Source organism: Argiope bruennichi, chromosome 2 (genome assembly GCF_947563725.1).
Source record: "Argiope bruennichi chromosome 2, qqArgBrue1.1, whole genome shotgun sequence".
Lineage (NCBI taxonomy): Eukaryota > Metazoa > Arthropoda > Arachnida > Araneae > Araneidae > Argiope > Argiope bruennichi.
In genome coordinates this window covers 51,066,532-51,082,224 of record NC_079152.1, presented here as the reverse complement: position 1 = coordinate 51,082,224, position 15,693 = coordinate 51,066,532, and the positions used below count along the sequence as shown (strand labels likewise).

The following is a 15,693-nucleotide window of genomic DNA, read 5'->3' as shown; positions in this document are numbered from 1 at the left end:
TCATGAAAATATTAAAACGCAATGGCCAGTCAATTTCGAGGAAATGGTCCTCAAACTTTTGGTAAAGCTTATATACTGATAACTTGACTGACATCCCGATGGTATGGTTGTCTAGGTAACCGTCTCGTATGTGGAAGGTCAGGGTTCGAACCTGGCTAGGATTTTTTTTCTTTTTTTAATAACTTTTATTCAATTAAAAATTTATAAATACTCTTAATTAATATGCTTTTAATTTTTTTCATCCAAAATAAATATTTATTATCGAAATACATAATAATAAAAATAAAATTTTAAAAGAAAAAAAATATATATACAGATGCATTTTTTAAACAAAATGAAATTATTTAAATTTAATTAACTATTTACAGATAGTTTTAATTAATATGCTACTTTTTATGCAAGGATAAATGTTTCTAATGAATATTCTAAATGTATACTATCATTATACTAAATCTTATCCCGATCTCAGATTTCAACCCCGTGCCCTCCCCTTGTAAGAGTTGAGATTGTCTGAGAGAAATTAGAGGGTGGAAACAAGAATTTCTTTGCTAAAATAATATAAAAAAGTATATATGTGTATTATTATTATTAATTATAATGCAAACACGTTTAATTTTTTTAATAATTTTGAATAATTAGCATTTCTTGAATTTTTCTAAAAGTAGCGGTAAAAGTCATAAAAGTATTGTAGAAATTGGATAGAGAAACAATCAGAATTCCAAGAGTCCAAGCTCTTAGGAAATACGATTACTGATCAACCTTACAAGAGTTTAAAATAAATATAAATAGTAATAAAATAAAATCTAGATTAAATAAAAATATAAATAAATATTGATTGAATTTATTACTTTTAAAATTCTTGTTGTTGTTGTTGTTTATAATGGCACTTGCCACGGACAAGCTCACTGACGAAGTCAGCGATTTTAAGCCAAGGGAGTGTCTCTTGTTTTAGTAGCGCCAACTAGGGTCAAGAGCACGTCTTAGCTACTCACACATCACATTCGCTTGCACAACCCCTTTTTACAGGGGGGCGCATTCACACATCTCACAGATAGAACAGATGACGAACAAACATGCCCGAACCGGGACTCGAACCCAGGACGCCCATGTCACGGGGAAGACGCGCTAACCCTATGCCAGGACGCCGGCTTTAAAATTCTTAAACAGTATTATAAAAAGTGGTTTAGATAATATTGAAAGACGATACACTTTTAAAATTCATGATAGTAGTATGAGCCTTAATTCTCTACAGGCTGCCGGAAACCCTATAATATTAAACTATATTAGAAAACATTTAATAATACAACAAAAAGTTGTAGCGGATTGTGATGAGCGATGATGGAACCTGGGAACTTGTGGTTCGCAGTCCAGTAACATGACCACGATACAAAAGCAATTGCTCGTGGAGCGTAGTTGTTAACTGGCTTATAAGCTATTCACTACAAAGTAAAAATGAGATATTATTAATAAAAAGAACAACTTAAAAAAGCATTAAAAACCACGTCGTAATCTTAGGCAATGTTACAAATTAGAAATGATCACATTTTTGATGTCACTCTTTTTATTCTTTTCAATTCGTTTTGTCAGGAAGAAAATGTGAGTGTCGGTGTTTCTCTTATTTTCTCTTTTATATATAAACTGCCTGCTCAGAATGAAATATAGATTTTTCTGACCTAATAATAATAGAACATCATCCATCTTGAAGTGAATGTCTTCTGAAGAGAATCGCACTTTCCCACTCCAGTTAATACAAAATTTCAAAGAAAATTGTTACGATATTTTTACTATAATGTATAGCATTCAGTACATTTATCAACATGGTAGAGATGCCGGACAATATTCTGTAACAGGAAAGACGTTCAATAAAATCGAAATCTTTTAATTTGGTCAGTATAATGAATTGCGAGCAATGAAGCGAAACACACGAACAAATGAAGTTATTCTGTCGTTCATGAACGAACTATTCATTTTCAATGACTTGAATCAAAATGGTGAATGTCAAATTCTTTCAACTGAACGAGTTTCCCTTCTCTAAAATACAGTAAATCTCCATATACCGATAAAATTTTATAAAATATGAACTGATGTAAGCTTTCATACATAGTCATCCTGGACTAGAAGAGACCAGTCCCTTCTTAAATCAGCAAAAGATCACAAAATGATCAGGGTCCCAAATTGAGAAGAGTTCAATCGAAATCTACCGAACTCGGAAACATTTATTAGTTTGGTTCTGGCATCATCCAGCAACTGCATCTATTTATTCTTTAGCATTATCGGCACACGTTATTTTCTGTTAACCAGGTGTGAAAATTATCGAATTTTATATAAACTAAAATACCTTTTTTTACATTAAAGTCTTGTTAATATAATTTTTTCCAATTGCAAAATGGGATCAGAGGAATTTCAAAAGAGGTTATCTCAAGAACTGGATAAAATGAAAACAATCCAGAAAAATATGCAAAAAGCGATGTCGGCAAAACAAACTTTAGATGGCCAGCTGTCTGAAAATAATGTTGTTAAAGAAGAATTGGAATTCCTTACACCAGAAAACAAGGTTTACAAAATGACAGGGCCTGTTCTTGTTGAGCAAGACATCGAAGAAGCCAAGCAAAATGTTGAGAAAAGAATTATGTTCATTACGTCCGAGATCAGACGTAATGAAGATTTACTGAAAGATCTAAGCAGCCAGCAGGACAAGCAGCAAGAAATATTGCAACGTCTCCAGAAGGAATTTGCAGAGGAACAGCAAATGAAGATGGCTAAAAAGTAATTAATTTCAAGTGCCTGAATGTAATATATCAGTACGTAATTCAAGTTACGAAGTCTTTCTGTAATGTTCTGCTTACTACATTCTGTTCATCAGTTCATTATAGCTTGTTGAAAGGTGTGAATTAATATCATTCATCTGGAACAAATTCTTCATATCAGATGTTTATTTGTCTGCTAATGGTGTGAGTTGTTGCTAATGGTGAATAATAAAAGCTGTTCAAAATTTCTATTCATATGCAAAGCTTGAAAGACTATTTGACCTATGATATTATATATTAATTTGTCATTTGCTTTTAAAAATAAAGTTCCGTACTGTGAAAGTTTAATTTCACATTTTTTTTTTATTTAAAAAAAAATTCTCTTACTACTTATGAGATTTTATTAAATTTTCAATACACTGATTTTTTTAAGGCATCTGAAGATAGTTATTATATCTTTCTTGTTGCAGTATCTTTTAAAAGACAAAATCATAATGAATAATGTTTTCATCTGCTATTTTAAAGAATAGGTTTGGAATTGAATTCTAAAATAAATTTTTTTTGGCAGATCTATTAATTATGATAAAAGAAAATGTTAATAATATGTAAACATTTATTCATAGCTGTGGTTATGAAATATTCCAGAATTTTTGCAAATAATTTTTTTTTCAGCTGAAACATCATAAAATAGTGCAGTTATTAAACACATAAACCTTGATGCTTCAAAATACCTATGACATATAAATTAAATATTTTATTTTCATCTAAAATTGTGAAAAATTTTAATCTTCCTACTCCTGCCTCTCGTCATCTTACTTTATCACCCTAGACATTTCTAAAATAATAAAATTTAACAGAATAAGGAAACACTTATAGAAAACATTTAACTATGATGGATCTGTTTTGATAAACAAATATGGATTGAAAATTACTTTTTCTTAACATTTGTATGATATTTGATGTAACAGAAGAAAAAAAGTTAATATAATTTAGAATTCATGTAAATTATAGTTTAAAATGTTGAGATGATTGTTTTGTTTCTTTTTTAAAAAAACAATTCTTTTTTTGTTTTGTGAGTTCAAACCTTTCATTATAAAGTTAAAAGTATGAAGTTTTTAGAGAAAAGATTTTTCATTGTCATGATTAATTCGTTCTTCCTGTCTTACAGCATGTGATTGCTTAGTTTCCATAGAATAGATTGATTGGGATGTCAGAAATCGTATCAAATTTCCAAAAGTATAATAAATGTTAGGACAATTATCTATGAACTGTTCATGTAATCATAAAATTAAACAATCAAGGTGATGTTTTTATAATAAAACTAAATTGTAAGCAAGATTTTTAAACATTTTGTTTTTTTCATTGCTTTATATCTAAGCTCTGTAACTTTATTTTCAGTTTTAGATATATTATTTTAAATGTTGTTTAATTATTTTTATATTTTAATGTTGTTAAATAGGTATTTGGATTTTAATTCTGCAGGAAAAAAATGATTTATAACTAGATAGAATCGGTTATTAATACTCTTAAATCATTTAGCCCATTTTCTACCTGTATTCAAATAGAAAATGTGCAATTTTTATCAATGCATGTATAAATGATTCTTCTTCACCAAGATAAATCTTTATTTGAGAAAGTGAATCTGCTAATAGATCTGACTTCTATTGAAAATAATCTAGAAGAGCCAGAAGAAAATATATTGTTAAATTATTGTATAAAATTTATTGTTTTCTGAAAGATGGAATTATGTTTCATACTTTTTATCTTAATGACAAAGAATTGATTTTTACATGTTTTTTGTATATTTCTTTATTAATGATACCATTCTATAAACTCATTCATACAAATATCATAATTTGTTTATTTTCGAAATTAAAACATTGAAATGAACTAATATCTATTTTTTTTGGAGGACAGATGAAAAGAAATGGGCAATTATATTTCATCACATACCCAAATGGTTATGTTTCTCTTTCAGTTTTTGTTTTATGTACTGGTGATATTTCTCATAATTCATGATTTTTGAATAATTAGAGATAAAAATTTTTTACTATGATTTTACCTAGTTTTCTTGACACCTTATCTATAAACAGAGCTGCTCATTTGTTTCTAAATTGTATTGACAAACAAAACAGCTGGTTGGTATTATTTTTCGGCATTATCATTATGTAAATGTAAAACTAATCTAGAATTGTTTTGTGTTTTTCTTAAGCTTGCACTTGAAAAATGTTACCAAAATCCCTGCTAATGAATTTCTTTTATTCTAAATATGTAAAATTAGTAAAATGCTTGAGATATTATTCATCACTCATTATTTTATTCTCTTAAATGCATAAATATTGATGATGTGACTCAACTGTTTTACTGGTAATTACCATAAGATGAGTGATTGAAGTCATCTTTTGGCATCTCAGAATGTGTCTATTAGAAGAAAAGTCCAGTGGGAATAAGTATAAAAGTATCGCATTTTTTCTTTCTTTCTAATCTTATTTTTACAAATCAAAAATAAATTCATAATTTATTATTGAAGAAATAACTTACAGTTTTGAGCAAATATTTCGAATTTTGTCTCATTTTCCTTTTGAAGAAAAGTTTTAACTTCCATTATAAAAACAAAGAATAGGCTAGTAATTGTTTTAGCAGAAGTACAAGAAACATTTAACTCAATTATTCAGCAAAAAAGTCTGTTAATTTAAGAAACGGATTAATCCATGCAAAATTATTTAAGAGCATTTATTGTATGATAAATGCTCTATTAGAAAGAGCTACAATTTTAGAATCACGAAAAATAAAATACATATCTCATGTGTAATGAAATGTAAACTAGTGTTAAAAGGTGGAAAAAACATTTGTTTCTAAATTTGATGACTTTAATATGCTTTTTAATTTTGTCATATTAAAATTTCCTTTACAAAATTTTTACTAAAACAAAAAGTTAGATTATTGTTGCATTAGATATAAGAGTTGCTGTTTTAAACCTATTTATCATTTAGCCTTCTCTGAATTTATATTTATGAACTATTAAAATAAATATAGGTATTTGAATAAAAATAATAAAAAGCTGTTGCAAGATTGTATGTTAGCAGGAAAATTGTCATTTCTTGTGTCATTTAGTGCAACAGTGTATTATTCTGACTGAAAACTATTTGAACTAAAGTTTTATTTATGACATATTTTACTGATAATACTAATATTATTTCGGTTATATGTTGAAGATTTTCTTCATGTTTGGTCAGGTTCAGGTTTGTAAGAAGCTACATTAATATTTTGCAGTAAAATCTTGTTTCAATCAGAATAGGATTGGCTGTTATTTTATTAACATAATTCACAACTAGAATGAAGTTGGCAAATTGATTCTTTTAGTACAATATATGTATCTCAGAAGTTAAAAATCAAACTTCATGCCATTCTTAAATTTTTTTGAAAGATATCATTTATACACTGAGCAATCTTAGAGGTCTTGAAATTTAAGTGAACTTTTTGTAGTAATTAATTAGTTGTATTAATATTTTATTTTTAAGCCACTCAAGGATTATTTTGGGATGAATCCTGTAATTTCGAGATTAAAGGCTTCTAATAATAGGACATTACATTCTAGTATTTTCTTTATTTTCAGCAGATATAACATTAACTAAATCATTATTTATTAGTGGAAACCGATTTCGGATCTGGAACATCAAAATGTGGAAGCGTATTACACATATAATATTAAGCAAATGCCACTGATTATATTATTTTTCAAGATATCATATATTATAAATCATTCAAGGTCAACTATGTTAATTATTCACTCACAGGAAAATTAGTTTGTATTCTCATTGTCTTCAGAATTACATAATTGCATTTTTGTTTGCAATTGTTTTCTGATGAGAATTTCCTTAAATATAATTAATAATTAGAAAACATTTTTAAATAGAGATCAAGTTAATTATAGGCTAGGCATATAAAAACATTAGTCGAGAAAAGAAAAAGTAATTAATTAATAATTTTCTCCTTGTTTTAATAAAGATATAATTAATACTACAGTGATAATAATATAATAGTAATGAAGGACAGGACTTGCTGTTACCTTTGAAAAGTTAGCTGAGGTGTCCTGCACTAGCATTTCATTAATAGTATTGATTCCTATTTTAGTGCTGCAAGTATATTTTTTTCATATACAGTATTCTTATTGCATGGTAATACATCTGATTTGTTTTATTGGATGGTGACAAACATATTCATAAATTTTTTACGGTTCTTTATAGAATTTTTAACCTTTTTTCTGCAAAGCAGTAGTTATAATTTCCAAAATTATCCATAAATCTAAAAAATTTAAAGATTTTTTTCAAATTTCTGATTGTTAAAAAGCTTACTAATTTTACATTATTTTGGTATTTTTAATGTATGTTTTAAGAATATATATTTTACATTTTTTTATAACTCATTTATAAATTTGAAACTAAGGTTTCTAATTCATTAAAGCATGCTGAAAAACTCATTGTATATTAACATTCTAAGGAGAATTTTAGATTTAGAAAGAAATGCTTTATCATGGGTGGGTGCAATAGTTGATTGTATTTATTTTTGTATCTACTTCAAAATTGGTTGTTACTTAATTGTCTTATCTTTCGTAATGATAGTAATTATGTCTATGCAAGAAAGATAATCATTTTTCATTTCTTGATTTAAAAGATTGGTGACAGAAAAGAATTTACCAATCCAAGCAATGTTGTTTTAAAAAGACTGAATATTCCATTTGATGCTGATGGTTGCTTAAAATTAGAGGGCACTTTAAAGACAATGCCAATTTCTTTGCAGTTTAAAGCTTTCTTTAAATACTGTTATTTTTACTATATTGTTTGCATATTATCTTTGCTCCACACCTGACAAGTTTTTAAAGAAAATTAATTTTCCTCTATGGTATATTGTCAATTGTCTAAATACTTCTCATTTCACATAAAAAATATCACACTATGGAAAAATAACTGTTAACTTGTACATAATCGATTACAGTTCAAGAATATAAATAAATAAATACTCAATAAATAAAAACATATTTCAGAATATTTTATTTCAATTAAAGTAATAACAACTTATCTGATAAATTATTATTACCAAAGTATAATGCATTCAAAATATAACAAATATAATTTTTTGCAATGTGCATAATATAATTCTGCAACATAATAGATATTTTTAATTTTAATAGATATTTGTTTTTGTACTATGGATACAGCTTCTAGTATCAGCAATGAGCTTGCTTTCCTTTAGCTATCATTTTCTCAACATAAGCTTTATTTTCTGGTGAAAGGCTGGATAATTCACTGTCAGAATGGAAAGCCTCCAATGTATTTTCTCCAACAACATAACCATTTAATTTAGCTGCTATTGTAGAATCAACCAAATCTTTTGGTTTTATCCCTAGGCTATTGAAAAGTTTGGTATGATGCGTTTGGAGATAATATTTTTGATGATAACTGAAAGAAAAGAAAAATTTTAGAATACAAATTTTTTTACATTTTACCGTTAAACATTCAATCTTTAATTAATATGTATTAAATTAAATATTATTATAATATATATTAGTAAATATGTTTTAAATATTATAAATATGCATAAAAGAATTTAATAAAATTACACTTAATAATTGAAAGTATTAGTACTGCTAATAAAACCATTCAGTGTTATTTTTAAAGTGCACTATGAACAGATAATATTTATCTTTTTGTTATTCTTTCAGAATTACTTAAATAACATTATAATTAATTCTAATTAAAATAATATATTTATAAACTTTATCGGAACAGAAACTAAAAATATCTGCTGAAGCCTTTTGAATCATTCATCTTTAATTCACAGTTTTTTATTTTGATATTATCTTAATATTCTAATGGAATTCTTTAAGATTTGTTGTTCTTTTTGTGGATTTCTTGTGAATATTCAATAAATCTGTGAGTGTCTGATCACAAATATTATGAGGGATGTTGTATTTTAGAATTCAATATCTACATTTCAAAATATACATTGAACCAACATTTGCCAACATACATTGAACCAACAGCAACATTTGCATCACTGAAAAATTCTGCTGCTTTTTATATGGGAATTCTTAAAGTGTTACCTGCTCAATTGAAGAATTAGTTGTTTATTCCTTCAAATTTATTTCTAAGAAAAGCATCACTCTAGTGACAAAGCTATTAAGAAGGGATGCTTTCATTTTACCTTGTGGTTCTTGTTATTCTGGAATCTTTTAAGTTTAATGAGCTAGTAAGTTCCTGGTTCTAGTGAAGCTGGAAGATGTTTTTTTGAAGTAAAGAATTATGGCTGGTGCCTTTTTCATTTGCTGAAAGCATCGTATGTCCAATTTATTTTATTTCTTTTGAGTTATTTGAAAAAAATTTCTTATATTCAGTGTGCTAGTAAAAATACTAGGTTCATGCTCTCACTGCTAGCGAAGCTGTAGTTTGTCTTTTCAAGTTAAAAAATTCTGCCGGGTATCCATTGTTTGGCACAGTATGGCCTATCTTGGCCCTTGTACCATAAAACAACTCACACTGCTGCCTGGTACCTTCTTTAGATGCCAAAAGCATCGAATTTTATTGTCTTAAGTATAGACTGGCGCAGCTGATTTGCAAATTCAGTTAGAAGAAATTCAGTCATTGTGACCTATAAAAATTCAAAAAGAAGTATTCTCAGATAAAATCATTGTGATTTATAAATCTTATAATTTTAATAAAAATAAGTTGTAATTTTGTTCTATAGTATTTTTATATGGTCAGCCATTTTGATTGGCAACTTTGCACTGTTTGACATCCGTGGCAAAATAAGGGGTAACTAAACTAGGATTTTACCATGATTTTTTCTCTAATAGATATGGCATTTTAAAATTAGAAAATATTAACTTGCTTTTCTTTTGACTTGATCACTTTTAGCAGTATACTTACAGTGCATATATTGTATTTTTTCAAGCACTTTATAAACAAAAATTAATGAGCATTTGAGAATATCCCCCCCAAAAAATATAAATAAATATTTTTTTAAAAAAAGTGATCCCCTATTCTATATTATTATATTATCTACATGTTCATTTCTTAATTGTCCTAAATTATTTAATTAAAGTATCCTTAATATGAAGGTGCTTATTGATATTCAGTATTTTAGTTTTTAAAAGAATTAATCCACAAAAGTAAAAAAACAGTAAAATAAAACTTACTCTTCAGCATTATAAAATATATTAAATGGTTCAATTGCTGTCAAAATCTGATTTCTGAAAACTTTTTCTTTTTCTTTCTTACTCTCGGAAGCTAAAGCCTTTTGTTCTTCATCTCTGTAGAAAATAGCAGTACGATATTGCCTTTTATGAGGTACAGTAGGATCATGATTTTTCCAAAAGAGTTCTAAAAGATTTTCATAACTAATAATTACTGGATCATAATCTATATCAATAGCTTCAGTGTGATCACCTCTGAAAAAAATCATATTAAATAAATGCAATATCAGTAACATTTTTATATGACTACATTAATTTATTATTATAAATCTATTTGAATTTACATTACTTAATATGTGGAAAATAATTTTAATTATATGGTATATATTTTATTTGTTATATTTTTTCAATTAGATATTGTGTTTTTTTTCTCTTCAATTTCAATTCTATTTTATTTCATTACTATTTTTTGATTCAAATTAGCTTTCTCCCCCTATTACACAATATAGATTTTAACCATGCCAAAATCAGGTAAATAATTTGTATTTTTGTATAATAATAATATTTTTTTATGGAATCAATTTTAAAGAAGGTAATAATTCAAAATTTTAAGCTCACATACAGATTTAAATTGAATAAAAATAGAATCAGTTTTTTTTAGTTTCATTGAAATTAAAATTTTAATTAACAGCTATAATTAAGCAAAACTATGGAAAAGTCTTTATAAAAATAAAAATTTATATATTTTTTAAAAACTATCTTTATAAATTTTTATTATACAGATTAAAAATTTATTTTTAAAAATATGCAATTTATGACACAAATGCTAAAGCTGAGATATAGCCTAATTAGAACAGAAATCTCTTCAACATTTTAAGATTGAAACTCAGCAAAAAAATGAAAGATTTTATTTGCTGAATCACTGAACCTCCATCTGATAAATAAATTCTGCACATATTATTTTGTTATGAGAGACAATGATTCTGATAATGATACCTCAGATGATACTCATCATATTAAAGCAATATTTAATATCCATTAGATGTTTGATATGGAAAGATAAGAAGAAATTAGATTTATTAAATCTTATTTATATAATTGTAATAAATTTAATTTTTTACAGCAAAAAATCTCATAAAATTTAGAATGGAACTGTAAAAATAGATTAGCATTCATTTAAATTGTTCTTTACTATTAATACTTAATGTGTTATCATGGAGGGCGATACAAATTCCAATCATTTGACTTGATTTCCTAAAATTAGTACTTACAAATTTCGGTATGTAGGATTACGTAATGACCCGCCTGTATAACCAACACGAGTACGTTTAACTCCTTTTTGGCATCCAAAAAGAGCATCAGGATGCCAAAAACATCCCATTGCAAAAGTTGCTGTTTTCATATTTGAAGATTGATGAATAGCCGCAGCGTGATAAGGAGTGAAAACAACTGTAAATAATGATCGGGCATTTGTTGTCAATATCTGAAGTAAAGCATACATTTTGAATAGTAATATTGTAGTACCTTCTAAAACCGATTTTGATGCATAAAATAGTCTTTTCTTTTCTTTTTTTTTTTTTTTTTTTTTTGCAAAATCCTTTTTTTATATTAACTTTCACAATTTTGTGGTTTTCCATACGTATATATTAAACCAATATTTTTCACCATTGAATTCAAATTGAAAAAATTTAATTTTTTAGATAATGTCGCACTAGATCTTATCATTAGTGTCGTTTTCCACCTAGAAAATCCTTATGTGAGACTTTCATAGTTTTGACCATTCTCCTGTGAATTATATCAATTATAGCGATATGCTGTTTCGAATAATTACAGCGATTTTCGAAGATGAAATGTAATAACTACTTCCTATTGTTTACCTTAATAAAAAAAGAAACTGAATTAAGAAAATTAATGCGAATACAATAGTGAATGTCCGTTCTCTTTCGCTGTGTGGTCTCGAATATGAGGTCCTGTTCCAGTATTCATGGGGGTCATCCAGAAAGTAAACTTTTCACATTTCTAAAAATATAAAATGCGAATGCACATACCGGATAAATTGTAAATGCGCCTTTCGTATGTGGAAGTTTCTACTTCCCTTCTTTAAATTTGTTGTACAGATTGAAAATGTCGGCTCCCATTTCTTTTTCTGCTTACTTCGAAGTTAGGTTCGTGATAAAGTTTTTAAACGCATAGAAAACATCAAATCAAAATAAAAGGCGTAGGAGGCTCACTACTGGTGTTGTGCCGTTCTACAATAGCGTTCGCCCATATATGATTAATTTTACAAAAGAAAAAGAAATCTGCTGCAGAAGTTCGCTGCGAGTTGTTACCCTTCCATAATATAATCTTGGTCTTGCTGTCAGCGACTTCCATCTGCTTTTACATTTAAAGAATTCTTGTCAAGTCATCTCTTCCCACAGTTTTTGAACAGATGGAAGGTTAAATGCCCGGGCAGCAGAATTTAAAGACATTGGACTAGAAAAACTTAAGCTACGAAATGATATGTGCGGCAATTCCAATGAATATTAAATTGAGAAATAGTTGAAATATTGTTGCATCTTTTGTACTAAATCTTTCTAGATGCTTTTTTTCTTTTTCGAGGATGCAGAAAACTTATTTTGTAGATGTCTTTTGTAATAATTATGGTTATATTATTATTATTTCTATAATGATGTTATGAATTATTATTAATAATAATATTTTTCACGGTTGATTATGTCTTTCATTACTTAGAATTCGTTGCCTTTTGAATTTTTTTCTTTTATTCATTGGGCTACGAAAAATAGGGATTAAAATTTATGAAGGAAAGAAAAACTGTATTGCTTGTTGCTTCTGTCTCTGTAAAAACAAATTCATTAAAATTTTAATTATTTTAATCTGCTTTTAATTTTAAATGAATTGCTAAAATGGCTATTAATATGGTTTAAATTCCTGAGAGCGGAAAATTTCAAAATAATTTTGCTAGGTGTTATAAAGTTGAAAAGAGAGTAGATGCGAATAGATCAAGTAGAGTGAAACATGGAGAGTTTAAGTCAACTAGTTAATCATTTTTTGGTTTCTAAATAAAATTAACTTAAATTGGAGTGACAGTAATTTAAATTAGAGCTTCAAGGCTACTTTTAGATTAGAAATCTTAGAGTGATTTATAAAATCAGCCTGTTTATCATTGTCGAAGTGCAAAAAGATAGATGATTTAAAATAACAGTAGTAGAATGTTATGTCTAAAGATAGGTTTGATTCCCCCCCCCCAAAAAAAAAGTAATCAGGGCAGTAGAGTTCATGATGTGAAGAAAACACTGCTGTTTCTGTTTTTTTAGTACAAAATTTATAAAAGATATGGTCATTTCAATTAGCATTTATTGGAACAATGAAATGTTCATAAAAGTTAAAATACGCTTCTGTAAAAAGGCTTGAAATTCAGAAAACACTCAGACTATAATGAAATTTTTTTCGTCCATTTTTCAGTATCTAAAGTAGTCAGCATCAATCATTTCAAATACTTTATTTTCCATTTCACATCACAGAAGTCTCTGAATTCTGATTAGGTAAATATTTTTAGCTATTAATATGATAAACGAATATTAAAAACAACAGATTGAGAAAGGACAATATTTCCTTATTTGAATCTAGGTAACGCGTGAAAAAATGCTGTGACTTATAATGACTATTATGTTGAATTTGCTTTGAAGAAATAAGTGAATTCATTATTATTACAGTTAAATTTGGCTAATTCGAATGTTTTTAATACAAATTCTTCTATGATTGGAATTTTTTCCCTTGATTTCTGGAATTTTCTATTAACATGATGTAAAATTATCATCTGTTATCCTAATTTAGTTTGCTTTATTCACAGTCAAAATTAAACATTGTAATATTTTATATTTCTCAATTCTTATTTTTTCATCTCTTCTGAAGAAATGACTCTTTAGATCCTTAAACTCAACCGAGAACTTAAGTACTGTACAATGAATACAATAAAAATAAAAACCGATACAAAATTTTTGAATTCTTTTTAAAATTTCAGTTATTATGCAAGAAATTTTATTAAAATAATTATTTAAAACATTATAAATAAATATTATTAATCGGTTCATTAAAATCATGTACTGCTTCATCATTCATATATTTACTGGCTTAGAAAAATTGTTTCCCTTTGGATCCTTCATCTTCCCATACTGGCCTTATCCGCAAACAGGCACTTGCTTCTTTTGATCTGAATCGAGATCAATGCAGCATAATTAACTAAAAATTAATAAAGTACAAAACAAGTTCTAAAACTTTAATTCATTCATATCTGATGTAAATTCTAAGCACAGAAATTATTAAACCCAATTTTGGTAATTTTCAAAATGGTTCAAGCAGTAGATGTTTGTTTATTAGGAATGCGGAGCTGCAATATTTTTGAAATTGTTTTCAAAGTTGTATTTTTGTTTATCGGTTTTTTTTAAATCTAATATTAAGGGATTATATTCTTCTCCTCTTATTTCCTAAGAATCACGTTGTGTTCTTTTGCAATCACTTTATGATCTTAGCTTGCTTCGATTTCTGACCAATCATTTATGCTATTCTGATAGTAATAAAATTTTATAAATACCCTCATTATTAAAATTGAAATTAAATTATTTGAATTGCACGAATTTTTAACATGAATTTTTTATTAATTACTAAAAACTAAATCATGAATTTCTAATAAAATTAAAATTTTGTTGAAGCTGATACATATAAATGTTAGAAGAAGGAAAAAAAGTATAATTCTAAAATGTTTAAAAATCGAAATTAAATTTACTTCTCTTTCCCTGTTTTGATAAAATGTGTTTCATCAAAATTGGTAGTCGTAATATTAATAATATCGAAATAACCTTCAAGGACGGAAAGTATTAGTAAAAGATTATTTTAGTCATGTTAATTAATTTTCATGAAATATATCTTAACATCATCATAAAAAGATGCCGTGTTATTTTATACTTGAGTAATAATGATAGAGCATACTAAGACATTAGTTATACTTTAAGACGGAGAAATTAATTGACAATGCTCTTTTATTTTATTCATTCCAACTGGATCTACTTATGAATTATTTAACACCGTCAATTACATTAACTTCTCGTTTTCGACGATTGACTTAAAATTCATTTTTCATATTACTCCAAAAAATAGCGTTGAATTCGAACGTAAAGAGTGAGGGAATATAACGACAATTAATGAATATACAAATACTTGAGAGCCTGATTGAATGTAGATGTTTAAATGATATTTGCTTGCGAGAGCTTGAGACAAAAGATAGACAAATCAAATTTTCGATCTCTAGATATTGTTTTTTTCAAAACACAATTCTGTAGGTTGTATACTTTGAGTATTTTAACAGGATTGGTAAATATAGTAGTTTTCGTTGCATTTATGCACAAGTTGTCGAAAGACTGGATTTGTGTAAGAAACCTGTAGTTTTTTTTACAAATATAATATCCTTTTATAAATTACACTTGTAATAAATCTTATTTAGTGATATTAATGATGTGTAAAAAATTCCCAATGAAAATTCGATATTTGCTTCTGTGATAATTATCTAAGGCTATTTGAGTGCTTTCTGATGTTGGAGATCATTTCTTCTGGAGAGGTCCAGTTCATAAATAGCGAGATTCCGTGACTGCTTTTGCAAGTACGTCTGCTTCTTCAATCCATCCGATACTCTATGGAATAAAAAAGCAGATGGAAGAAGAGAGAGAAGGAGGTGATAAATGGAAGCGTTCCTTTTTG

The 15,693-nt window shown here is 27.2% G+C and overlaps 2 protein-coding genes across 2 annotated transcripts; one reads left to right on the top strand and one right to left on the bottom strand.

Annotated features, from left to right (window-relative positions):
- Nucleotides 1-2,241: 2,241 nt before the first annotated feature.
- LOC129961885 (prefoldin subunit 6-like) lies at nucleotides 2,242-4,803 on the top strand. The gene has a single exon (XM_056075505.1). The coding sequence runs from the start codon at nucleotides 2,387-2,389 to the stop codon at nucleotides 2,768-2,770; it is 384 nt and encodes a 127-aa protein (XP_055931480.1). The 5' UTR covers nucleotides 2,242-2,386; the 3' UTR covers nucleotides 2,771-4,803.
- Nucleotides 4,804-7,775: 2,972 nt separating this feature from the next.
- Nucleotides 7,776-11,467, bottom strand: LOC129959060 (peptide methionine sulfoxide reductase-like). Its single transcript, XM_056071859.1, has 3 exons — nucleotides 11,211-11,467; nucleotides 9,943-10,194; nucleotides 7,776-8,206 (listed from the first exon to the last, which is right to left on the bottom strand). Exons 1-3 carry the CDS (start codon nucleotides 11,438-11,440, stop codon nucleotides 7,975-7,977), a joined length of 714 nt encoding a protein of 237 aa, XP_055927834.1. The 5' UTR covers nucleotides 11,441-11,467; the 3' UTR covers nucleotides 7,776-7,974.
- Between the last annotated feature and the right edge of the window lie 4,226 nt (nucleotides 11,468-15,693).